Genomic DNA, 25295 nt, shown 5'->3' on the forward strand with positions numbered 1-25295 from the left:
TATCCATTGATCTCTATGTACAACCAAAAGTATAGAAAGCTTTCCCGAATAATAAAGGAGGGGCCAGTCACTGGAAAGACTGGTTTCCCCTGTGTGGTCTTTTCTCCTTCTTTTCTGGCTGAATTTCCATCTGGGGCGTGGAGGCTCACCATGTCTACTTACTTGCCCTGGCTTCTAAGACCCACACGACAGTGAGCCCAAGGCGGGGCACCCTCCACTATTCAAGCGGGCGCCAGTGGCCTACATAGATGGTGCAAACCTCTTGTCTCGAGGTTTTATTAGCTTTTCACGTAAACCAAGTTATTCAGCCTCTTTTCTCGACCAATTTTCCTACTATACTTTTCTTCCCTAATCTCTCTTTATATTTCTAATTAAATAGTCCTTTCCCAGACGCTGACTCCATCCCCGCTTCAAATTCCCTGGATCCACCAGGGCTGGACCCCGGCAATCTATCTGGTATGTAAGCATTGCTTCCTGTATGTCTTATAAAACACAAATGATCAAAGTTCACTGCTCATCATTCACAAAATCATAGAAACTGGTTTTTTTTAATTGCTTCTTCATTAAAAAAAAAAATTGGATCAGAAAAGAAAATCTCATAGATAGCACTAAACTAAGAGGTGTTATTTAAAATAACGATTCTTACCTAATAAAAAGATTTGGTTGAATTTAAGAATGGAGTGCCAGAGCTGAGATACCACTAACAGTCTGTGTATTTTAAACAAAAGAAAAGCCATCTATAAGGAAATGCTGGAACTATGGTAATTCAACTTTATTTTAATGTTTCTTTCAGTTTTATAGTTATACTATATTACATCCGATGGGATACACTTTACGTGCTGAGTGAAATGTGAAAATTTGAGGACTTATGAAGTTCAGTGGCTATCCCTTAGAAATATCAAGTCTACGTATAATAAACTCAATTGGTTAAAATGCATTTTAAAACAGCAATTTATATACTGTAATAAAACTTACTAGGCGATGCTACGGTTAAATCAGAGGAGAATTTGTAAATGTCTGATCTTAAAGATACTAGGTATCTTTATTCAAACAGTTTATTTTCATTAAAAAAAATTTATAATTCTTAGCATTCCTAACCTCTTTCAGTTAACAGATCTTCTGAAACATAACTATACTTGGCATAATGTTTGGTAGGTCCCCTAAACCTATCTTCAAAAAATAGCTCCCACAAAGCATCATCCTTTTGGTATTTTCAACAAAAAATTATGTAATTTTATGAACCCTAATTGTCTTAGGTATCAAGCTAAACTTTAGATTTGCTGTTAAATCTAATACTTAGGAAACCAAGCAAAACAGGTATTTTGCTCAAGTCTTGAATAAAAACTTCAAGATGTTAATACACAGCATACTCCAGCATAATCACAACCTGGACTAGGATAGAGCCAAGCAAAGAACTGTGTTCTGAGTCTTACCATGTTTGATGCATTCATATGTTGTATCAGCTTAGAATCAGGAACAATAACTTGTGGTGCTGCAGCTATAAAAAACATAAGGACACATAAAGACAATGGACGATGAGGCTATTTCATAAGAAGGCTATACCATACTGAAATTTTTTTCATGCTGACCAAACATTTGCTATCTCAGAATGTTATAAACTTCTATGGTAAGTAACAGCTGTGATATACCCTCCTTCTACTGTAAACCACAATTTAAAAGATTTGAGTTAACAAATACCTAAGAATACAAGGGACCTTGGAAACAGAGCAATGAGATACCTCCTAAACATAAAATTGTTTTTAAAAATACACAGAAATATATGTTTATTTTTGGCTATGCTGGGTCTTCGTTGCTATGCGGACTTTTCTCCAGCTGTGGTGAGCAGAGGTTGCTCTCCAGCTGCAGCATGCAGGCTTTCATTGTGGTGGCTTTTCCTGTTGGGGAGCATGGGCTCTAGGGGGTGCGGCCTAAGTAGCTGCGGCTCCCAGGCTCTAGGGCAGAGGCTCAACAGTCACGGCTGGCGCACGGGCTTCAGTGCTCCGCCCCATGTGTGGATCTTCCCGGATTAGGGACTGAACCCGTGGCTCCCGCACTGGCAGGCGGATTCTTTACCACTGAGCCACCAAGGAAGCCCTCTGTACATTCTTAAATTGGAAAATTTAATACTGTCTTGCCAACTCAGCATTAACCATATCATTAATATATTACTGTTGAATGTGTTATTAACTCATTCAGAGTGAACTCAAAAAGTTATAATTTAGCTTTTAAAAATCTTTTTCTCCCAATCTGACAGTTTCTAGAATCTTACTTTCTTCAGCTTGAAAAAAAACACAACCCATAAATAATGGCAATAACACTTATGCTGATATAAAAGGAACTAGGTGTTTGATTCCGCAAATTTCAGAGAATAAACAGATAATTCCATTATCCTAATATTCTCTGAGTGAAGAAAATCAAATTTTAATTTATGATGACCTAAAATCCTAGTGCCAGACCTGAAGGCAATAGGAGGAACAGTCATCAAAAAAAATTAAAAGGACAAAGTTACTTAGTATAAGGTACAGAATAAGATCAAATATTGTCTTATTTGATACAAACAGTAAAATAAACATTTCTAATATGCATCAATATCAATTTTCAGTCTCATATAAACTCTCAGGTGAGTTACCTTAAAATGAAGCTTTCATCTTACCTTCATTCTCCTCTCTGATTTACATAACTGAATGCCCAGGAAGTTTTACAAGTGAACTGTTTCATCATGACAGAAAATACTCCATGTAGAGGATAAAGCTTCCAAGACTTTTCAGGGCCCAGGTTTTCCTCACTTGTGATTTTTAAGAGCTATTTCACAAAGCCTTTAAGAGGCTTCAATGAAACAAAATCTTTAAAATGACTTGCACAATACAAAAGCACTATGGACACAGTCTATAAGTACTTTTTTTTTTCTTATCTGTAAACCATGTAAAATCATATAAGATGTCATATATCCACTCTTTACTTAAAGGAAATCTAATCTAGTAAATTCTTATAAATGGGAATTTGAATTTCAGATTGCCAAAGTATAGTAACAAAAATCCTCCAGTGTTTAGTAATAAAAACTAAAGTGAAATATCTTTGAAGGAACAAATCAGTTTCATAAAGATGATTCTACTATAATAATGAAACTCTTAGTAAATAAACTTACAGATTTGACTTATTTTAGGAAATTCACCATTGTGTAGCCTTCTCAAAGTATTAATATACTTACCTAAATATCATTTTAGGCTTCTGTTAGTGAATTACTCATTATTACACAAATAGGACCCACATCGTATATATAGATACACACAGACACAACCCCTCAGCCAACAGAAAGGAGTCACGCAGAGTATTTCTCTTCTTTGAAAAGGACAGCTTTCACTTCCAAGCTGTAGATTATCCAGTCTCACCTTGCTGTGAAGCAGGAATAAGGACCTGCTGGGCCTGTGCTTGCTGAGGCACTGTCTGCTGAGGCTGAGCTTGCTGATGGTGGTGATGGTGATGATGCTGCTGCTGCTGGGGTTGATGTTGCTGTTGAACTTGCAATAAAAGCTGCTGCTCTTCTGAATGAAATCCATCTACCGCCCTAGACTGCATTAGTTTATTCTCCCATAACTGAAGCAAAGAACATTAAAGATTTCTAAGTAAGAGTCAGGGAAGATCTGGACATGGGGATAAAACATACTTTATTAGTCTGTTTATAAAATTCTTCCATTTTCAAAACTGATAAAACCACAAAACCTGCAAGCAAATCTCTAATTCTGACCCAAGTGTATACAACTATGAAAACCAATCTCTAAAGCATCAAACCTCATTTTTGCTGCTTTTTGCTACTTATTTTGCTACTGAAGAATTCTTTTCTTTACATATCTTCAACAAACCTTGTATAGTAATTCCTTATTTACCAGTTTCATATAAGCAATTTTTCAGCAATCAAAAATCATCCTTTTTAATATCAAATCATTATCTATTTTATGGAAATCTTTCTTTCCTTTTAAATAACATGTAAAACACAAATCCATCTTTCCTTGAACTATGAGAAACACTATAAAGGCAGTTTTCAAGTTAGAAAAATCCACTTTTCTATCTGTCCAATCCTATATAAGGGAAAAGAATTCTTAATATAGTTTCAAAGGTATTCTCAAACCTCCACACTTCTTGAAATTCCCTTCCCTCTTTTCATTATGACAAGGATTGACAATCCTTTTTCGCTTAACCACTTCTATTTTCTCATCTAACCCTAGGACAGTTTCTGTGATGAAGGAAAAAAAAAAGTGGGCAAAAAAGTAAGAAAATATTTACAACTATTTCATCCTTCTCCCAAATACATTTCCTCTCTACAAGGTTCAATGCTCAATCTATAGAGCACTTACAAAAAATTACCCAAGAAAGTTGCAAACCATTCCTTAAACATACACATCAAATTTAATCCCGATACTTTGTTTTCTCCCCTAGGATCTGCTCTTCGGATATTGTCTAACTCATGTGAGGCTTCAAAACACAAAATAGGCTTAGACATTGAATAAAATACACTATACAGTGTAAGATACACTCTAAAAACCTTGCTTCTTGTAGGCCGAAATCAAGGTTGAAAAAAAGTACTATTAATTAAATGTTTTAAGATACAAGTCTTTACCATAATTTTCTAAATTTAAAGCTTCAGTTTTAACACCTCCAGTTGGTCTCCTCACTGTAATCCTGACCCCTTACTTCAATGAAGTTTCCATGATAAAGGCAAATATTAATGAATACACATTATCTGCTAAGTGCTGTTTACCACTTCTCATCTAGCCTCTCAAGACAATGATCTGTGAGTCCAAATCTACCCTGACACCCTATTATCCGTGTTGATTTCCCTTCCAAAGCATTATTCCAATCTATCCCTACTATTATGGTCCCAGGTTCAAGTCCTTTCCTCCCATCAGTATTACTGCAAAGTGTTCATGATAAGCTAACTGAGCTTCCTGCTTCAAATCATACATCCTACACATAATTACTGGGTATCTCTCATATGCTACACTGTTAGTGGCACGGAGAACAGAGTGAACAAATATGACAAAAATCCTTGTCCTTAGAGACTCAATATTTCAGTGCAAACTTGTCCTTCCCATTTATCCACTATAAATCAGTGGTCCTAGACCAACAGCATCAGTATCACCTGGGAACTTGTTAAGACATACCAATTCTAAGGGCCCCCTCCTGAACCCCCATCAAATCAGCAACTCTGAAGGTAGAGCCAGGAATCTGTTGAAACAACCTGTCCAGGTTATTATGTACACTAAATGAAGAGCTGCTGCTTTAAAGTATAAACCAATACTTCAAAAACTGCAGACTACAACCCATTAATGCATTTTTAATTGTTAATTTAGGGTGGGTTTTTTTTGGTAAATGCAAATTTTTCTTTTTAAATGTTAGACTGTACCACTATCAAGTGAGATTCTCTGAGGCAGATATCCAAAACTCTGCCTTTTAACTAGCACCCCAGAGAATCCTTCTCATTCTAAAGACGCAGCTCCTTCAAGCAGTTATTATGCTAACTTCTCCAACTACTATAACTTGCAGTCTTTTTTTCAAACTACCTGCAGTTCCCTGAATATAGCATACATATCTCATGTCTAAACCTGTGTAAACTACGGCTTTATGACTGGCACACAATTCCCTGAAGAATGCAAAGGCAAAGTCATAGTTGGGAAAAAAAAAAAAATCACTACTTCTATACCTTAGAGATATCTGTATTGATACACTTTTTGCACTAAATCTTCCTTCTCTATTAAAACTATGAACTCCCTCAGGACAAAGACTATGTATTCAGGACCTAACAAAATGACTAAGAACTTAACAAATTTAATATTAATTTCAAAGAAGATAATGGAAAATAAACTATTGTTTTTTACGGTAGTTTCTCAATAAAGATGTGACTGACATTTTAGGCAGAATAACTATTTACAGGATATTACCACAGGAAGTGTACAGGAAATAACATTCCTGTAGCTTCCTATATGCCAAAGATGGCCACTATTCATGACAAGCAAACACGGAAGCACGCACTTCCAGCTGCTTTTGGGGGGAGCAAAGTAAGAGAATGTTGGAGTAGCAGGTCACTGAGAATACATATTTACTAAGTATCAGATACTGTTCTAGGTACTGTGAAAAATAATACCATACAAATATTTAGCATTAAGCTTATAATATCACAGAGTTCAAATTATTTGAATGTTTTCTGTTTCTCTCCAATTTCATCTTTAAACAATTTTATCTATCAAAATATTTTATAAATAATGTAATACTCTTGTGGCAACAATAATCGTATTAATACTCCTGAAGACTACCAAGAATACTGAATTGTTTGCTATTTATTCAGCTAGCTTAGAAAATATAAAGAACTCTCTTCTCATTTTCATAGTACTTTTTGCCCCCAACAGCATAGTTATTATTTCTGGCAGTCCTTCTTCACCAATCTTCACCAGGTCTCTGAAATCAGACATGGAGAAAATTCATTTTCTGTTCCCAAAATGATTTGGATATGCATTTGAGGATCATGTTTACTAGACTAATACTGAGCTTAATGTGCACCTGTTAAGTACTTAATGTGTACCAACTCATTTTTCACAAAAATTCTTTGAAATAGACATTGTCATCATCTCCTTTGCACAGAAAAAGAACCTGAGGAACAAGAAGTTAGCCATCTTTTCCAAGATCACTAGCTAATAGCAAAACCACAGTACAATCCAGGCAATCTGCCTCCAGTCTTCCCAGACATGGAGTCAGGAACACGGGAACCTGAGAATCAATGTCCTTTAAACATCAAGTTTAAGTTTTGGACTCTAGGACCTCGCCTGCTTCACCCAAGTCCAGCTCTTGGGTCCAAATTTCTAATCTTTAAACTGTGCTGCTGCTATCAGAGCAGGTCTAGTCACATCTTTGGTGCCTTCCTTATCTGGACACAAAAGGCTCAAGTCTCTACCACTAGCTAAACTAAACAATCAGCTATTTATTCCCTCTGAGTCTTATTTTTTGATCTATAAAATGTGATCAGAGCTACTGCTTCTTGGCAGTATGCTGGGCTAGAAATTCTGAGGGATTTTCCTACTCTCACAGAAACATCTAGCTTCTGGACAAAACATAAAATAAATATATTTTAGGGCTCTGTAGAAATGACGTTGGGGAACAGAGCTTTCCCCAAGGTCAAAAGACAGAACAGTAGATCACTGTTCAACAAGTATTTATATAGAACCAGAGACTATTTAGAGTGGTGGTTCTCAATCGGCGTGGTTTTGCCCCTTCTGCCTGGGGGACATCTGGCAATGTCTGGAAGTACTTTTGGTTGTTAGAACTAAGGGGTGCTACTGGCATCTAGTGGGCAGAAATCAGTTATGCTGCTAAATTCCAACAATAAATAGCCTTCTACAGCAAATAATTAACAGGTCCCAAATGTCAGCAGTCCCAAGGATGAGAAAACAGATGTAGGGGAAGATTAACTACTTCAGGTTTGTTTCCAATTGAGGAATTCTTCTCACTTTGTTCTGCTAAGAAAAGGGTCCGTGTTTTCTCTCTCCCACAGTACTTGGACAGGGATGGGTCTGACAGTTTAGAAATCAGGATAATTTTTTCACTCTCTTTGAAGATTTCTAGACTGTCATTCCCACCTGTAGTCATTCACCAACCTAAAACCCAATTTACATTCAAATATAGATTTAATGAAACTCCAGTGGTGACCATTTTGAAATGTATAGAAATCCTGAGTCACTATGTTGTAGACCTAGAACTAATAGTGTTGTAGATCAACTACACTTCAACTAGAAAAGAAAGAAAGAAAATCAACACTACATTTCATGTGTGTTTTCTATCTCCTATAATTTATACATTAAAGGAGACCCATACTGTTAATAACCTCAGGAATCAGGTTGAATTTTTTAATGCAGGAGGTCCCTTCCTGTATTATCTAGCTAAACTTCAAATTACAGGCACTCTCATTACTCATCTTAATTTACAATCTAATACACCACTGTATCCTTCACAGCTGCATGGAAGTTTTTGATAAAAGTTTGTCAAATACCATAAAAGGGTGAGAAAGAGGACAGAGCTAATGACAAGTCCTTTATAAACCACAGAATATGAAACATTGTTAGTTCTCATTAGCAAGAATATTCAAACCTAAGAGGTCCAATACAGTAGCTGTATGTGATGGTTTAAAGTGATATTAATTGTAACTAAATAAACTTCAGTTCTTCAGTTCCACTAACCATATTTCAAGTGCTTTAATAGCCACATGTGGCCAGTGATTACTATACTGGAGAGCAAAGATTATAGAATATTTGCATCATCACAGAAAGTTCTACTGGGTAATGCTGGCTGTCAAAACTGTTAAAACTAGGGCACATTCTGTAAACTCTAATGAGATCTGGAAGAAATGTAGTGCAGAGAATTAAAATAATGCAAACTCATTTCAGCCTAACAGTTTTATATTTAAGTTCAGCTACAACCCAGAATAGAAGAGTATGTCCCATTTAAAAAGCAACGAAAACATTATAATGCTTTTTTCAGTTAGATTCTGGAGCAACATTTGTTATTAAGTTGCTTAAGTAAATATTTACTGAATGCCAATCACATACACCAAGCATTGTGGTAGAGGCTTGGAATTCAAAATAAGGCAATTTTTGTCATATTAAGCCAAGCACTAAACAAACAAAAAGTCAGTGCATAACCTATAGAGCATATATATATATATATACATATACACTACTTTTATAATATACGTACATATATCTGCAAGTATGTGTGCACATATATGTAAAATCCTATGTGCTAAAAATGTAGGTGGAGCTATTTGGTCTCAAAGAGAGTTCATTCTGTTTGAAGATAACGCCTTGATTCTAACTGGGACCAGTAGCAAAATCAATCCCAGACTGTGAAAAGCTAGAGCAGGTAACAACTTGGATTGACCACTAGTTTGACCAAGGGTAAATTAAAGCCTTTGGGACTAATTTTCTACACCTAAAAATGCTGTATCTTCTACATAAGGTCACAGAACTACATCATCTTAAGGGTTATAAGATAATTTGTAAAATATTCATTCCAAAAAACACTAAGAAATCAAAATAAGTTTATATTCTTCTTATTCATATCCCTGAGATACTTACTTTATGTGTTTGAGCAATTTCCATTGCTATTCTTCCAACTCATATCTCAGAGTTGGCATTCTTATATTTTTAGATACCTACTCTTCACTTGCAGTAACCATCACATTTCTCCTAAGGTAAATAAATGTTTCCTCGTCTCATTCAAACCTGTATTTTGCCTCCCTCACATGGGGAGACTTTTAATGAAAACCCTACAGAAGCTGCCTACAGATGCTGCAACATTCTAAGATATATTCATCACCACAATACAAGTGAGATTTGCTTTATTTAAATTTATAAGTTGCTAAATTGCAGCCTCCACACTTCTGTTGAATGGATAAATAAGACCACAACAAGTGCTACATAGCATTCACTAACTGTGATTTCTTATTTATACATAGCTCTAAAGGAGTTCAATTTCCAGTCTCTAAGCCAGCAGTTTTAAAACTCTTTGGTCTCAGGCTCCTTTATCATTTTCACAAATTAATGAGGACCTCAATGAGCTTTAAAAATAAAAAATTATTTATTTACTCGGCTGCACTGGGTCTTAGTTGCTGCACACAAGATATTCCACCCTTGTTGTGGAATGTGCACTCTTCAATCGCTGCACGTGAACACTTAGCTGCCACATGTGGGACCTAGTTCCCTGACCAGGGATCAAACCCCTGCCTCCTGCGTTGAAACCATGGAGTCTTAGCCACTGGACCACCAAGCAAGTCCCTCAATGAGCTTTTACAAAATTTTAAATAAGATTTTTAAAAAACTTTTACTTACTTAAAAGTAACATGTATCCATTATATGTTAACATAAATACTTTCAATGAAAATAACCATGTCTTCCAAATAAAATTTAGTGAGAAATGGCTTAAAGGAAAATAGTTGGATTCTCTCATCTGCTTCTGCATTCACTTTGTTTTCACTGACGTATATTAAGAAAATCTGTCTTCCCACAGCTAAGTAGCTGGGAAAGGAAGAAGTATTTTAAGTAATGGTTTCTTAAAGGTTAGCTGCAATGTACTATGTGAGACCACATACTAATTAACTTTTCATATTCTTAGATTACAATCCATTCATTTATCTTTAACTTTGAAGGGATTTTGCAACATCATGCATTGGTCATTTGGAAAATGCGAGTTCAGTGTAGTATGCAGATAGGCCGATATTAACACATCTCACTACGGAATATCAAACAACTGAATATCTTAATATCAACAATGATCTTATCTCAACCTTAAAAGCAAGCATATTTTTAACAGTCAGTGCATCAAAATATGAAGCATGCATAATGCACTTCTGCTGCATATGGAGCAGTTATTTCAAGGAATAGCACTTGTTCATTTGAGTTTCAAGTTTAACTGGTCACTTTTTTCATGTAATACAACTTTTACTGGAAATGTGAGAGACATACTGTGATTATTCAGACTTGGGCATTGCTCCACCTCACTGACCCCTTGGAAGAGCCTGTGGGAAAGTCCACGGACCATATTTTGAGAATCACAGTTCTGAGCAGTAAGGTAAAAATACTCCTTGATTTCACGACTCATTAGAGCAATAAGAAAACACAAACATAAAATAAAAATATCTGTATTTTTCTGCTTAAATCCACATAAATCTAAGAGACAGAAAAGGAGCTCCCAAACTAGGATATACGATAAACCAAATACTTGGCCCATAGAGAAAATCTGACTCCAGAATGTGAAACTGATCAAGCACTTGCTCAATCTCTACAGCATACACATTTTAGAATATCCATACATTGAGACAAAAAAAAGGAAAACAAAACCTTACAGGAATGTAAATATGAAGTTATTAGACCATAAATGAAACTGCCCACTAATAACAGCTAATACTATCGCCAGGCACTGTGCGAAACACTTCAGATAGTTATTACATTTAATCCTCAAAACAAACCTAAAAGGTAAGTACTATAAACTCCCATCTAACATATACGGAAACTGAAATATAAGTGGTTTGCCTAAGGTCAGAGGAAGAATGTATGGTAGAACTGGTATTCAAAACGAGCACCCTTCACATAATTACACCGCCTCCTGCAACAAAGTCAAATGGTCATCATATGAAAAAATAATGGGAGTATAGTTTTTGAATGAAGAGTGTTAAAAAAGAAACAAAAAAGGCAAACTCACAGTTTTTAGTTCCATCAGAACTTGTTCATCGACTCCATCATCCAAAAAGATGTCTCTCACATCATTAATAACATCTTCGATCACAGATCTGTATAATTTAGGCTTTAAAGGGAAAATAAAAATTTAAGATTGTTGAAAAAGACTGTTTCCCACATTTTAAAATAGGTAACATGTTTTTACAAATTCAAAACAAATTAACACAATAGTCATTTTTCTAACTCTCTAAAACTTATTTTAGAAGATGTAAGTTTAAAGGAATGGTCATTGTAAAAAGATCATTTGCCTTAGTTAAACTGAATGACTTAATGACTGCATATTGTAACAAAAGTTTTATGACTATTTAATACAATTCATATTTAACGGAGAAGATCATTACACACAGAAGGCCCACACAATTTTCAGTTATAATTTCTATGTTGTTACAGTCAAAACAGTCAATGGGACCCAACAATACAGTATTACTGGTTGCTATGTCTGGTTTTTATTATTCCTTGCTTAGTTTAACCCGTTATATCTCCTAACCTCATCTCCCTCTTAAGAGTTCAGAGAGTCTTATGTTCTGTGATCATTTGCCTGGCAGTAATTTGAAAGTTAATGAGTATTCACATTTAAAATCACCTGATTTTGGCTTTTGTTACCCAGTCTGTACCTTTAAATTATACCATAAAGCCTTTCCTATAACCACAATAACAGGTTTCAGTCTCAGAGGAACAAGGCACAATGATCTCTTTTCCAGGATTTCTCTCCTACTACTGCCCAGAGAAGGAAATGGCAACCCACTCCAGTATTCTTGTCTGGGAAATCCCATGGATAGAGCCTGGTGGGTTCATGAGGTCTCAAAGAGTCGGACATGACTGAGAGACTAAAACCAAAGAGCTGCCCAGATGACGCTATAGAACAGAATACTGAGCAGCCTTGACACTTATTTTTTAACCTATTATTATAACTGTTATTGTTGGCACTACTGGTGGGGGAGGGGGGGAGCTTTCAGAAGGTTGCCAAAAAATAAAATGAGAATAGATGTGAAAGCACTTCAAAAGTATATAAAGTATTTTTAAAAAACCAAAAAGTAAGAGACAGAACAATCTGCCCAACCCATATCCTATTTTTAAGATGTTGGACAAAAGGAAGATTGCTGTCAAGAGTTACCTTGTTATAAATTCTATCCATTATCACACAAAGCTATTAACAGCCTTTTTCCTTTAATGCTTTGTCATTATTTGCGCTTTTTATCTTGCTTAAGGTAAAAGTTACTGCTACCCAATAAAACCAAAGGTTTGCTCTTATAAACAAACCTCAAATAGAAAAGTTTTATTAGCATCTCCATCAGCAATACTGTTATCACAGGGGAAATCTCTTAATGTGTCTTTGTCCAGCCAAAAATACAAGTATGTTCCTCTATATAACTTACCTCAACCATTAAAATCTATTTGTTCACTTTCAATGCAACAGAAAAACAATGTATCTGAGTTCTCACCTTTGCTGTTCCACTTACTCACTCTCTATTTTGCCACATCTGTCTCTGTGAACTAAAATTATTCAAGTGACTTCTGCCATCTCTACAATATCTCCTTAAAATGTCTGATTCTATAAACAAGGAAAGTCTGACTATGGATATTACTTGATCTACAGTGATTCAACTACTGAATTACAAAAATACACTTATAAAGTTTTTTTAACCAATGATTCAAAGCATTATAAAGATGCAGTGTAATTTTAAATTGGTAGTATAAATGTCATATTGACGATATAAATTAATTTTTCAGCAAAATAACTGTAATGTTTCTGAAGTTAGTCATCCCTAAAAATATTCTGCTTGGGTATCTGCACATTTATTGGTACAATGTGCCTTCTTCTGGCACTCCCTAGTTAATGAAACGATCCCGCTTTAATATTTTGTTTTTCTGCTTTAATTAACCCACAACCTGACCACTTAACGCATTTGTATGCACTATAGTTAAAGGGAAATGTGTATTCATCATTAAGTACACAGAGAATTTTAAATTGTTCAGGAGTTAAAAAGCACCCAAATTACTGCTGTCTTTCCGAGTATGCGAGTACATAGGCAATATCTGAAAAAAGCAATTTCCAAATTATTATTTAAAATACTAAACTTTACTTGAACCAGTTTCTGCCTTTTATGGAATACACAGTAATTGAGGTTTGTCCTGGTTTTCAAATACCAGATATTCCAAACTCGTGAATTAAAGGGCCATTAGCGTCATTAAGTAACAAAGAATTTCTTTCAAAAGTGTTAGTTCCTAGTACAATACTGGAAAATAAATTGGATTAATTTCTACACGGGATACCATATGAACATCCAATGCAGCAAAAACAGTCTACTTAGAACTTTAATTTTTTAATACCCAGTTTGCACTAAGCCTCTTCACATTACTCACAATTCCCCTAACAATTACTGTACTGTAGACATAAGACCCTATGTCGAAGGTTTAGGCACTTCTCTATTTCTTTGAAAAGGTGTGTGTCTCAAACATTTATTACAGGAAAACATGATGAAATATTAGCAGCTGTATTTCTAATATGTCCTGAATGCTCGGTGAAAAAAATACTACCAAAATCAAACCCTCTACAGCTAGCAGTTAAAGCTTTTTAAAAAAAATAACTGACAATAATGCATGTACCTTGTTAAATATAGAAACGATTAGACATCTGAGCTTAAAATTGTTTTTAAAAACAAAAATAAAAAGAAGAGACGGCAAGTCTATTCTCCCCTAACAAAGACCGGCAAATCCCAGCTGCTGCGTCCAAACAAAAACTTGCGGCTGCGAAGGCCGCCCCGACTGGGCACGAAATTACAGTAGACAGAAAAGGACCTAGAAATAAAAGTGAGCTCTGCACGCGCCTGCCTCTCGCCTCGGGAGCACGCACCTCCCAGCCCCGCTCTCAGCAGCTCTCACTATTTAAAGCCGGATCTGGTGTTTAAATGGAGAGGCGGTGACGTAGGCCTGAAAAGCACCTTCCCATCCTGGCAGAGTCTATATTAGAGAGCGGCAATGGCTCTATATAAACAGGGCAGCCAAAGGGAGGAGGACCACAAGGCTCAGGGACTGAAAAGCAGGGTAAGCGGCCGCAGCCATGATGGATCGACCCGAGTCGTCAACGGTACGGGGCCGGGCTGCCGCGGGGCTGGTCTGCGTTTGGGACCGGGCAGAAACGTGTTTTATTGTTAAAATAAAAATAAAAGAGAGTGGGGGTGGACTCGTGATCACACTGCGTTGTTGACTGACAGACAAGGTTATTTATGTGACTGCTTTTTGCAAACCTACGTGATCGCAAGTAAGGAAAAAAGAAAAAAACAAGGGACCAACGGTGGCAAGTAGGCAGATTTCAAGGCGAAAGCGGGGCACTTTGGACCACTGGAGGCTTTGTTTTGTTTTGGTGCTTTTGCTAGTCGGAGGTATATACGACGTTGGGGGTTGCTTCCCCTTCGCCATTTTACCGATTCGGAAGGAACCGAAATAAGTGCTTTTCAACCTTCGTCTTTTTTTTTTTTTTTAAATAATACATAAAATGGCCCCAGTGAAGGCTCCCTAAGCACAACCGCCAGAACACCGCAGAGTAACCCCCAGAGTAGCCATTCGCCTTCCACCGCGTTAACAGTGGATCGCGGTGGGTCTTGAGGGGGGGACTCGCCCGGCTCCCCCAGACGCCGGGTTTTTTTTTGAGACGGCTCGCGGGGAGCCCCTTCTCCTGCCGGTTCGGGGGCGGGCGGGCGAGGGGGGTGGTAGGGAAGCGGTGGCTCCCCTCCTGCCCTCCCCTCCTGGCGGCAGGGGGGGTCCAGGGCCGGGACCGCGCGCTCGCCCCGGCCCAACCGCCCCGCGGCGGCCCCAGGCCCGGCCGGCGCCCCAGCCCTCCCCGCCGCCGGCGCCCCCTCCGCGAGCCTCGGCGCCCGCCCCCCACCACCCCGCGCGCCCCGCCGCCCCGGCCCGCGCCGCCCGAGGCGGGAAGCGGCGGCCGCGCGCGGGCGCCTGAGAGTCGAGGCCGGGGAGTCGCCGCCGTCCCCGCCCCCGCCCGGTCCGGCCGTTGCTCGCCGCCTGAACGAAGCCCCCGCCGGCCACCGAACCACGTCCTTACCACGGTGTTTGTATTTGCCGAGTTCGCCATTTCCACACACAACACAAACAAGAGTGGGGGGGGCCACCCCGAGGAAACAAGATGAAAACAAAACGAAAGAGAGGGAAAAAAAAAAAAACACTCGAGGGTGACCCAAGCCACCGCAAAACTGAGGGGAAAATCTTTCAAACAAAATCGGATCCTGACGGAGGAGAGGGGAGCGGCGAGAGGAGGAAGGGGAGGACGAAGGGAGGGGGAGTCCTCCCGGAGCTAAAAAAACTCGAGAATCGCCCTTTAAAAAAAAAAAAAAAGGCCACGACCCTTCAGGGGTCCCGGGGGGGCGTTGCCCGCTCCCCACCCCCGCGCCAAGGAGGGAAACCACCACCAGTCGCCGCTCCCCGCGCCGCCGCCGCCACCGGCTGCAGCTCCAGCCGTCCGGTCCGCCCGCTTCTCCCCTTTATATAGTGAGCCAACGAGCTGCGCGAGCCGTCGCCGCCGCCGCCGCCGCCGCCGCCGCCGCCGCCGAGAGACAGGGCGGAGGGGGGGAGGGAGGGGCGGAAAGGGCGGGGGCAGCGGTGGGCGGGGCCGAGCGCGAGAACACCGCGAGAGCCGCGTGCGCAGGCGCGCCGGGGCGGAGGCTGCCGCAGGCCGCGTTGTCGAGCCCTGTGGAGGGCGTCGTGAGGGGCGGGGCCGACTTAAAGTTGTGAAGACCCGCCGCCTCCCCAAGTCTCGCGTGATCACGTGGTCGGCACCCAGGCGGAAGTTTCGGGCAGCTGCTTCGGAATAGTGAAGTAAAGAGAGGTGGTACAGTCGTGTCCGTATCTTTGAGACCCGGTGGACTGTAAGCCCACCAGGCGCCTCAGTCCGTGGGATTTTCCGGGCAAGAATGCTGGAGTGGGTTGCCATTTCCTTCTCCGGCGTCGGGATATAGGGGCTCGCTCACCGTTGCCGGAGAAAAGGCGTGAGTGCTGTTAACCTTGGAGTCCAGAGCTAGCTGGGGGACCGCCTCCTGAAGGGTGTCTATACGCCGTCCGGCGCTGCAGGGGCTCGAAGATGTGGAAGGGACAGTGGCCGTCGCCCCACTAGGCATGGCCGCGGAGGAGAGCCGGTCACGTGCCCCACCGTCGCCCGCGCGCGCTCGGACCGTGGGCAGAGGTTCAAATGCGGAGTCATCTCTGAAGAGGAGCTCAGCTCAGACGCCACGTTCGGAGGCGTGGGCACCTCTCGCCTGGCCTGAGTCTTTAGCTTGCAGAATTGTACCGAGTTCCTAAAAGGGATGAAAGATGATTTGCCACACCACCCCCCTCCCCACCTTAACACATTCCTGAATCAATGACACCTGAAGCCAGATGAGTTGTCTCCGCGGGTACATCCTCTGGGTTTCAAGTTTCCCAAAGGTCAGGGCCCTACTATCCCACATACTTTAAATGACTTCTCAAGGCAGTGGAAAAAGCCACCCCCTCCCTCTCCAACCCGAAACGGATCACCGGGATTATGACTGTACAAATCCCACCAGTTTTTAAAAACGTTGCCCCAGTTCAGTGACTCCACGTGGCCAAGGCATATTAACATCTGAAATACTGGGCCTCTGATCCCCAGTAACTGATAGGGCCTGTTGCTGCTCAAGAGCGGGCAGAAAATGTTCTTGTCTTGGGGTGCAGCTCAATAGACATTTGACCTACTCTGTGGAAGCTAATCACCGGCCTTTATAGCAGCATTTCACACAACAGAGAATGTTCTATGTTTTAAAAGGTGGAACTTAACAGTACCTAATTTTTTTGTCCATAGGGAATTTCCAGAGGCAGGGAATGTAGTCTGGACAAATGAGGGAGTTTATCCTCAAAAGGCAAAGCAAAAAAAAATGTCAAAGTTATATAGTCTCTAAGGCCATATTGGAGGAACCTCACTTGCTTCTCAGTTCCCTGCAGAGTTGCTTGTTTGGGACCATCATAAGGAAAAAAATAAATCACAGAAAATGATAAGTGTTCTTTATGTTGTTCAGCCACTCAGTTGTGTCTGACTCTGCAACCCCATGGATTGCGGCACATCCTTCATCTCCTGGAGCTTGCTCAAACTCATGTCCATTGAGTCGGTGATGTCGTCCCCTTCTGCCTTCCATCTTTCCCAGCATCAGAGTCTTTTGCAATGAATTGGCTCTTCGCATCAGGTGGCCAAAGCGTTGGAGTTTCAGCTTCAGCATCAGTCTTTCCAGTGAATATTCAGGGTTGATTTCCTTTACTGTTCTTTATACATTATATAAAATTATGATTCTGTCACCATTTGTAGTTCATTTAAATGTCAGGTGACCTTTAACCGGAAAAGTTAATACTAACCAATACTTTCCATTTCTATTTTAAGAAGACTTGCTGGTGCCTTATATAAATATAATACTGTGTTTGCCTGTGGAATCCCTCACTTGTCACCTCATTTTCTTTATTGCTTCATGTTCTTGAATGGTAAGTGTTCTGCAGTTAAAATTAAGATCATTGCAGATAGGGCTTGGGGAAGAATTTATGAGATTTATTTGCCACAGAATTATTCCTTAAAGGAATTGATGACAGTTGTTCTCTGGCTGGATCTGACCTGTAAAATAATAGAATACAGTGACTGGATTAAAAAGGCGGAAAACTGAGTCCAGGCCTCCATTTAAGACCTGCAGACTCCCTGGAGGCTCTGCATCAACCTCCTTTTACATACTCTACATTACAATAATACCTTGATTCATATTTACCCAAGTGTCTCAGTGGTAAAGAATCTTGCTGCCAATGCAGGAGACGCGCCTTTGGTCCCTGGTTGGGAAGATCCCCTGGAGAAGGGCATGGCAATCCACTCCAGCATTCTTGCCTGAAAAGTTCCACAGACGGAGGAGCCTGGCGGGCTATCATCCATGACTTTGCACAGAGTGGAAGGCAACTGAGCACGGCACACTTCACCACTGCTCCTCTCCCATGACTAGCATCTAAGAAACCATCATGGATTCCATTCCAATTAATTGTTTTCCAATATTCATTTAGCTATAATATGCCTTCAATCACAATAGGTATATGTCAGCTAGTTTAATTCTGAAAAAGATGTTTTCTGATCTTGCACTAAATGGTAGTCTGAGTAATTTGGAGGTCACAGCTCTCGACTTTGCAAAACTGAAAATTTGTGAACAGAAAACGTCCCATGTAAAACTGGGGTTACCATCATATTTCAGTTGCTTTTATCTAAACTTTTTCTTTGAAAGTTATGACCAACCTAGATAACATATTCAAAAGCAGAGACATTACTTTGCCAACAAAGGTCCGTCTAGTCCAGGCTATGGTTTTTCCTGTGGTCATGTATGGATGTGAGAGTTGGACTGTGAAGAAAGCTGAGTGCTGAATTGATGCTTTTGAACTGTGGTGTTAGAGAAGGCTCTTGAGAGTCCCTTGGACTGCAAGGAGAACCAACCAGTCCATTCTGAAAGAGATCAACCCTGGGATTTCTTTGGAAGGAATGATGCTAAAGCTGAAACTCCAGTATTTTGGCCACCTCATGCAAAGAGTTGACTCATTGGAGAAGACTTTGATGCTGGGAGGGATTGGGGGCAGGAGGAGAAGGGGATGACAGAGGATGAGATGGCTGGATGGCATCACTGACTTGATGGACCTGAGTCTGAGTGAACTCCAGGAGTTGGTGATGGACAGGGGGGCCTGGCGTGCTGCTATTCATGGGGTCGCAAAGAGTCGGACACGACTGAGCGACTGAACTGAACTGAACTGAAACTTTTTCTTTATATATGAAAGCTTAAATGACTTTTCTAATTTTATCATCTCCTTATACCATATATGAAACACTTATTGGATTTTCACTTTGTGAGTTCATACTTTATAGCAGTCATATAATTAGATAGTAACCTAGTAGTGCTCTCTTGCCTCTAAATGAATCTTTTTTTAACTTCAAAATATTTTATGTTGGAGAATAAAAACATTTATTTCTTTTAATATTAACGTCTGCCTAACACTAATTGTCAAGAAAGAAAAGGGAAAACTCAATGCCTAAATTTAATATACCATGAACAGAGTGACACCAAACTTTAGTGTGTCCAAGCATTTAAATGTTTTACTGTCCAAATGACTATTAAGCAACAATACCAAAGAAGAAGAAAATCTAAGAAGACTACTCATTGGCTTAAAGTAAAATACCATTTTGTAATTTCCCTTTAGCCTTTATCTTCTTAAATAATGACAAATGAATAAATAAAGCAAATGATGTATAGGCATCATGCAACTCATATATGTTCACTAGTGTCGGTTTCTTTTGTGGGATACAGAAGTTGAGAGGAAAGATCTTACATCTCAAACTTGCTAATCCTAATGAAAGTCTTATTGTAAAGTACACTGCATATTATAGCATTCATTCAAGGTATGAAAAGCACTGATACATTTCAGTCCTACCAAATAAAAGTATATTCTGGTTTCACCTAATTTTTATTTGAGGTATAGTTGATTTATGATATTGTGTTAGTTTCAGGTATACATCAAAGTGATTCAGTTATATAAGTGTATTTTTTTACAGATTTTTTTCTATTATAGGTTATCATAAGACATTGAATATAGTTCCCTGTGCTATACAGTAAATCCTTGTTGCTTATCTATTGTATGTGTAGTAGTTTGTATCTGTTAATTCCATACTGCTAGTTTATGCCTCCACCCTCCCTTTCCTTCTTGATAGCCCTAGTTTGATTTCTGTATTTGTGAATCTGTCTTTGTTTTGTTAGGTTCATTTGGATTTTTTTTTGAGATCCCACATGTAAGTGATATCATATAATACTTTCTTTTCTTCGTCTCACTTACTTTACTAAGTATAATATTCTCTAGATCCATCTATGTTATTGCAAATGGTGATATTTTATTCTTTTTTAAGACTGACTAATATTCAGTGATATATATACACACACATGAACACACACACACCACAAATATATACCACATCTTCTGAAGGCAGTCATTGGTTGGTGGGCACTTGGATTGTTTCCATGTCTTGGCTTTGTAAATAGTGCTGCTATGAACATTAGGGTGCATGTATCTTTTCAAATTAGAGTTTTCATCTTTTCTACGCATATATCCAGGAGTTGGATTGCTGGGTCATACAGTAGCCTATTTTTAGTTTTGTCAGGATCCTCCATACTGTTTTTTATAGTCACTGCACCAATTTACATTCCTACCAACAGTATAAGAGGGTTCCCTTTCTCTACACCCTCTCCAGCATTTATTATTTGTAGATTTTTGATGATAGACATTTTGACCTGTGTGAGATGATACCTCACAGTGGTTTTGGTTTGCATTTCTCTAATAATTTTGTATTTTCTTTGGTCATCTGATGCGAAGAACTAATTCACTGGAAAAGACCCTGATGCTGGGAAAGATTGAAGGCAGGAGGAGAAGGGGATGACAGAGGATGAGATGGTTGGATGGCATCACTGACTCAATGGACATGAATTTGAGCAAGCTCCGGGAGTTGGTGATGGACAGGGAAGCCTGGTGTGCTGCAGTCCATGGGGTTGCAAGGAGTCGGACGTGACTGAGTGGTTGAACTGACTGTCTAATAATTAGCAATGTTGAACATCTTTTCATCTGCCTGTTAGCCATCTGTATGTCTTTGGACAAATGTCTAGGCCTTCTGCCCATTTTTTGACTGGATTGTTTCAATATTGGGTTATATGAGCTCTGTGTATATTTTGAATATTAGCTCCTTGTTGAGTGGGTTGTTTGCAAATATTTTCTCCCATTCTGTAGGTTGTCTTTTCACTTTGTCTCTGATTTCCATTGCTATGTAAAAGCTTTTCAGTTTCATTAGGTCTGATTTGTTTATTTTAGCTGTGATTTGTTTGGCCTTGGGAGACTGATCTAAGAAGATATTGTTACTATTTATGTTTGAGGATGTTTTGTCTGTGTTCTCTTCTATGAGTTTTATGGTGGCATGTCTTATATTTAGGTCTTTAAGCCATTTTGAACTTCTTTTTGTATATGGTGTGGGGGAGTGTTATGGTTTCATTGATTTACATATCACTGTTCTGCTTGCCCAGCACCACTTGTTGAAGAGATTATCTTTTCTCCATGTTATGTTCTTTAATATTCTTTTTTGTAGATTAATTGACTGTAGTTGTGTGGGTTTATTTCTGGGCTGTCTATTCTGTTCCATTGTCTGTTGTTTGTACCAGTACCGTACTGCTTTGATACTCTAGCTTTGTAGTATTGTCAGGATTGTTTTGGCAGTTCTTGGTTTTTTGTCATTCCATGTAAATTTTAGGATTATTTATTCTACTTCTGTGAAAAATATCTTGGGTATTTTGATAGTGATTGCATTAAATCTGTAGATTGCTTTGTGTAGTATGATTATTTTTAACAGTGTTAATTCTTTCAATGTAATAACATGGGATATCTTTTCATTTCTCTGAGTCATCTTAAGTTTCTTTTATCAGTGTCTTATAGTTTTTACACATAGCCACCTCCTTGGTTAAGTGTATTCCTAAATACTTTTTGATGTAATTTTTAACAGGATTGTTTTCTTACTTTATTTTTCTGATATTTAATTGTTAGTATAAAGAAATGCAAATGCTCTCTGTTTATTAATTTTGCATTCTGCTACCTTGTTGAATTCACTTATTCTAATAGTTTTTGTGTGGAGGTTTTAGGATTCTTTATATAGAGTATCTTGTCTTCTGCAAATAGTGACAGTTTTATCTCTTCCAGTCTAATTTGGATGCCTTTATTTCTCTTTTTTATCTGATTTCTGTGGCTAGGACTTCCAATATTATGTTGAATAGAGGTAATGAGGGTGGGCATCCTTGTCTTGTTCCTGAATTTAGTAAGAAAGCTTCCAGGATTTCATCATTAAATATTCTGTTGGCTGTGGATTTGTCATAAATAACTTTTATTAATGGCTTCCCTGGTGGCTTAGATGGTAAAGCGTCTGTCTACAATGCGGGAGACCCGGGTTCCATCCCTGGGTTGGGAAGATCCCCTGGAGAAGGAAATGGCAATCCACTCCAATACTATTGCCTGGAAAATCTCATGGACAGAGGAGCCTGGTAGGCTACAGTCCATGTGGTCGCAAAGAGTCAGACACGACTGAGTGATTTATTATGTTGATATATGTTACCTCTCTACCCACTTTGGTGAGTTTTTATCATTAGTGAATGCTGAATTTTGTCAGATGGTTGCTCTGTGTTTATTGAGATAATCATGTGGTTTTTGTCTTTCCTTTTGTTAATGTGAAGTATTACATTGATTGAACTGCACATGTTGAACCATCCTGGTAACCATGGAATGAATCCAACTTGATCATGCTGTGTGACCCTTTTGATATATTGTTACATTTTAGATTTGCTAATATTTGGTTGAGGAATATTGCATCTATATTCATCAAAGATATTGTGTAATTTTCTTTTATTGTAATGTCTTTGTCTAGTTTTGGTATTGGGTTGATAGTGGCTTCATAGAGTAAATTTAAAGAGTGTTCCCTCTTTCTCAGTTTTTTGAAATAGTTTGAGAATGATAAGTATAAGTGCTTTTCTATTTGGTAAAATATGCCACTGAAGCTGTCTGGTCCTGGGTTTTTGTTTGTAGGGAGTTTTGTTGTTTGTTTTTTTACACATTCTATTTCACTCATAGTGATCATTCTGTTCAATTATGTTTCCTCTTAACTCAATTTTGGCAAGCTGTATGTTTCTAGAAACTTGCCCATTTATTTATGTCCACTTCTAGAAATTTGTCCATTTATTTTGTCCAGCTTGTTGGCATATGACTGTTTATAGTAATCCTTTTTTTAAAAAATTCTGTGGGACCAGTTGTTATTTCTCCTTTATTTCTTAGTTTATTTGGGTCCCCTCTCTTTTCTTCTTTGTGATACTGGCTAGAGGTATGTTGATAATTTTTATCTTTTTAAAAAAAAATGGTTTTATTGACCTTTTCTATCTTCCAATGGTTTTATTGATCTGTCTCTATTTTATTTGTTTTCTCTCTGATCTTTGTTATTTCCTTCCTTATGCTGACTTTAAGGTTTGTTTGTTCTTTTTCTAATTCTTTTAGGTGGTAGATTTAGTTGTTTATTTGAGATTTTTATTTGTTTCTTGGGGAAGGCCTGTATTGCTCTGACTTAGTACTGCTTTTGTTGAGTACCATACTTTTGTAAGCTTGTGGTTTTATTCTTGTTTGTCTTGAGGTATTTTATGAATTTTTATTTTGTCCCATCATTGACTCATCTGTTTTTTAGTAGCATGCTGTTTAGTCTCTATGTGTTTGTTCTTTCCCCATTTTTCCTTATGTGGTTGATTTCTAGTATCATAACATTGTAGTCAGAAAAGATGCTTGAAATAATTTCTAACCTCTTGAATTTGCTGAGGCTTGTTTTGTGACCTAGTATGTGGTCTGTCTTAGAGAATGTTCCGTGTGTGCTTGAAAAGAATGTGTATTCTGGGTTTTGGAGGAATAGTGTTCTATAGATATCAATGGAGTCCAGCTGGTCTGTTATGTCATTTGGGAATGCTGTTGCTTTATTGATTTTCTGTCAAGATGATTTGTCCATTGATGTATGTCAGTGGCATATTAAAGTCTCCTACTATTATTGTATTCCTATCAATTTCTCCCTTTAGGTCTGTTAGTATTTGTTTTATATATTTAGGTGCTGCTATATTGGGTGCATATATGTTAACAAGTATAATATCCTCTTCTTGTATAGATCTCCCTTTATCATTATATGTCATTATATAATGTCCTTTAAAACTCAGCATTCAGGAGACTAAGATCATGGCATCTGGTCCCTTCACTTCATGGCAAAGAGATGGGTAAACGGTGGAAACAGTGACAGACTTTATCTTTTTGGGCTCCAAAATCACTGCAGATGGTGACTGCAACCATAAAATTAAAAGACACTTGCTCCTTGGAAGAAAAGTTATGATCAACCTAGACAGCATATTAAAAAGCAGAGACATTACTTTGCCAACAGAGGTCCATCTAGTCAAGGCTATGGTTTTTCCAGTAGTCATGTATGGATGTGAGAGTTGGACTATAAAGAAAGCTGAGTGCCAAAGAATTGATGCTTTTGAACTGTGATGTTGGAGAAGACTCTTGAGAGTCCCTTGGACTGCAAGGAGATCCAACCAGTCCATCCTAAAGGAAATCAGTCCTGCATATTCATTGGAAGGACTGATGCTGAAGCTGAAACTCCAATACTTTGGCCACCTGATGCAAAGAACTGACTCATTTGAAAAGACCCTGATGCTGGGAAAGATTGAAGGCAGGTGGAGGAAGGGACAACAGAGGATGAGATGGTTGGATGGCATCACCGACTCAATGGACATGAGTTTGGGTAAACTCCGGGAGTTGGTGATAGGGAGGCCTGGCGTGGTGCAGTCCATGGGGGTCGCAAAGAGTCAGACATGACTGAGCGACTGAGCTGAACTGAACTAAATGTCCTTCTCTGCTTTCTTTTATGTCCTTTGTTTCAAAGTCAGTTTTTGCTGATATGAGTATTGCTACCCATTCCACCCTAATTTCTGTTTCCATGTGCTTGAAATACCTTTTTCCATCTCAATATTTTCAGTCTCTGTGTTTTTCACCCCAAAACGAGTCTCTTATAGGCAGCACATTGTAGGTTCTTGTTTAATCCAATATGACACTGTCTGTCTTGATCAGAGCATTTAGTCCATTGACATTTAAAGTAATTATTGATAGTATGTGCTTACAACCATTTTAAACCTTGTTTTCCAGTTGTTCATGTTCTTCTTTGTTCATTTCTTCTTTTTGTTCTTTGATAGCCTGGTGATTTTCTTTTATAGTATGCTTGAGTTCTGTTCTGTGTGTGTGTGTGTGTGTGTGTGTGAATCTGTTGCATGTTTTTGATTTGTGGTTACCATGATGTTCAAGTCTGTTGACCCATAATTATATCTGCTTGCTTGATGATCATATAAGTTCAAACACATTCTAAAAGACCTGGATTTGCATGCTCCCCTT

General features: G+C 38.8%; 1 protein-coding gene and 1 non-coding gene across 2 annotated transcripts in view; both read right to left on the reverse strand.

Moving 5' to 3' along the window:
• Nucleotides 1–15546, reverse strand: part of GTF2A1 (general transcription factor IIA subunit 1) — a 35061-nt gene extending 19515 nt beyond the window's left edge. The window contains exons 1-5 of the mRNA XM_052646976.1: nt 15337–15546; nt 11242–11343; nt 3390–3594; nt 1434–1498; nt 706–708 (exon numbers count right to left, since the gene is read on the reverse strand). Coding sequence (XP_052502936.1) covers nt 706–708; nt 1434–1498; nt 3390–3594; nt 11242–11343; nt 15337–15366 — 405 coding nt within the window. The 5' untranslated portion in view covers nt 15367–15546. The remainder of the gene's footprint in view (nt 1–705; nt 709–1433; nt 1499–3389; nt 3595–11241; nt 11344–15336) is intronic.
• LOC128054903 (small nucleolar RNA SNORA79) lies at nt 2341–2484 on the reverse strand. The gene has a single exon (XR_008200050.1). It is a non-coding gene; the product is annotated as a small nucleolar RNA SNORA79 (small nucleolar RNA).
• Nucleotides 15547–25295: the final 9749 nt, after the last annotated feature.

This window comes from Budorcas taxicolor, chromosome 10 (genome assembly GCF_023091745.1).
Source record: "Budorcas taxicolor isolate Tak-1 chromosome 10, Takin1.1, whole genome shotgun sequence".
In the NCBI taxonomy this organism is placed as follows: Eukaryota; Metazoa; Chordata; class Mammalia; order Artiodactyla; family Bovidae; genus Budorcas; species Budorcas taxicolor.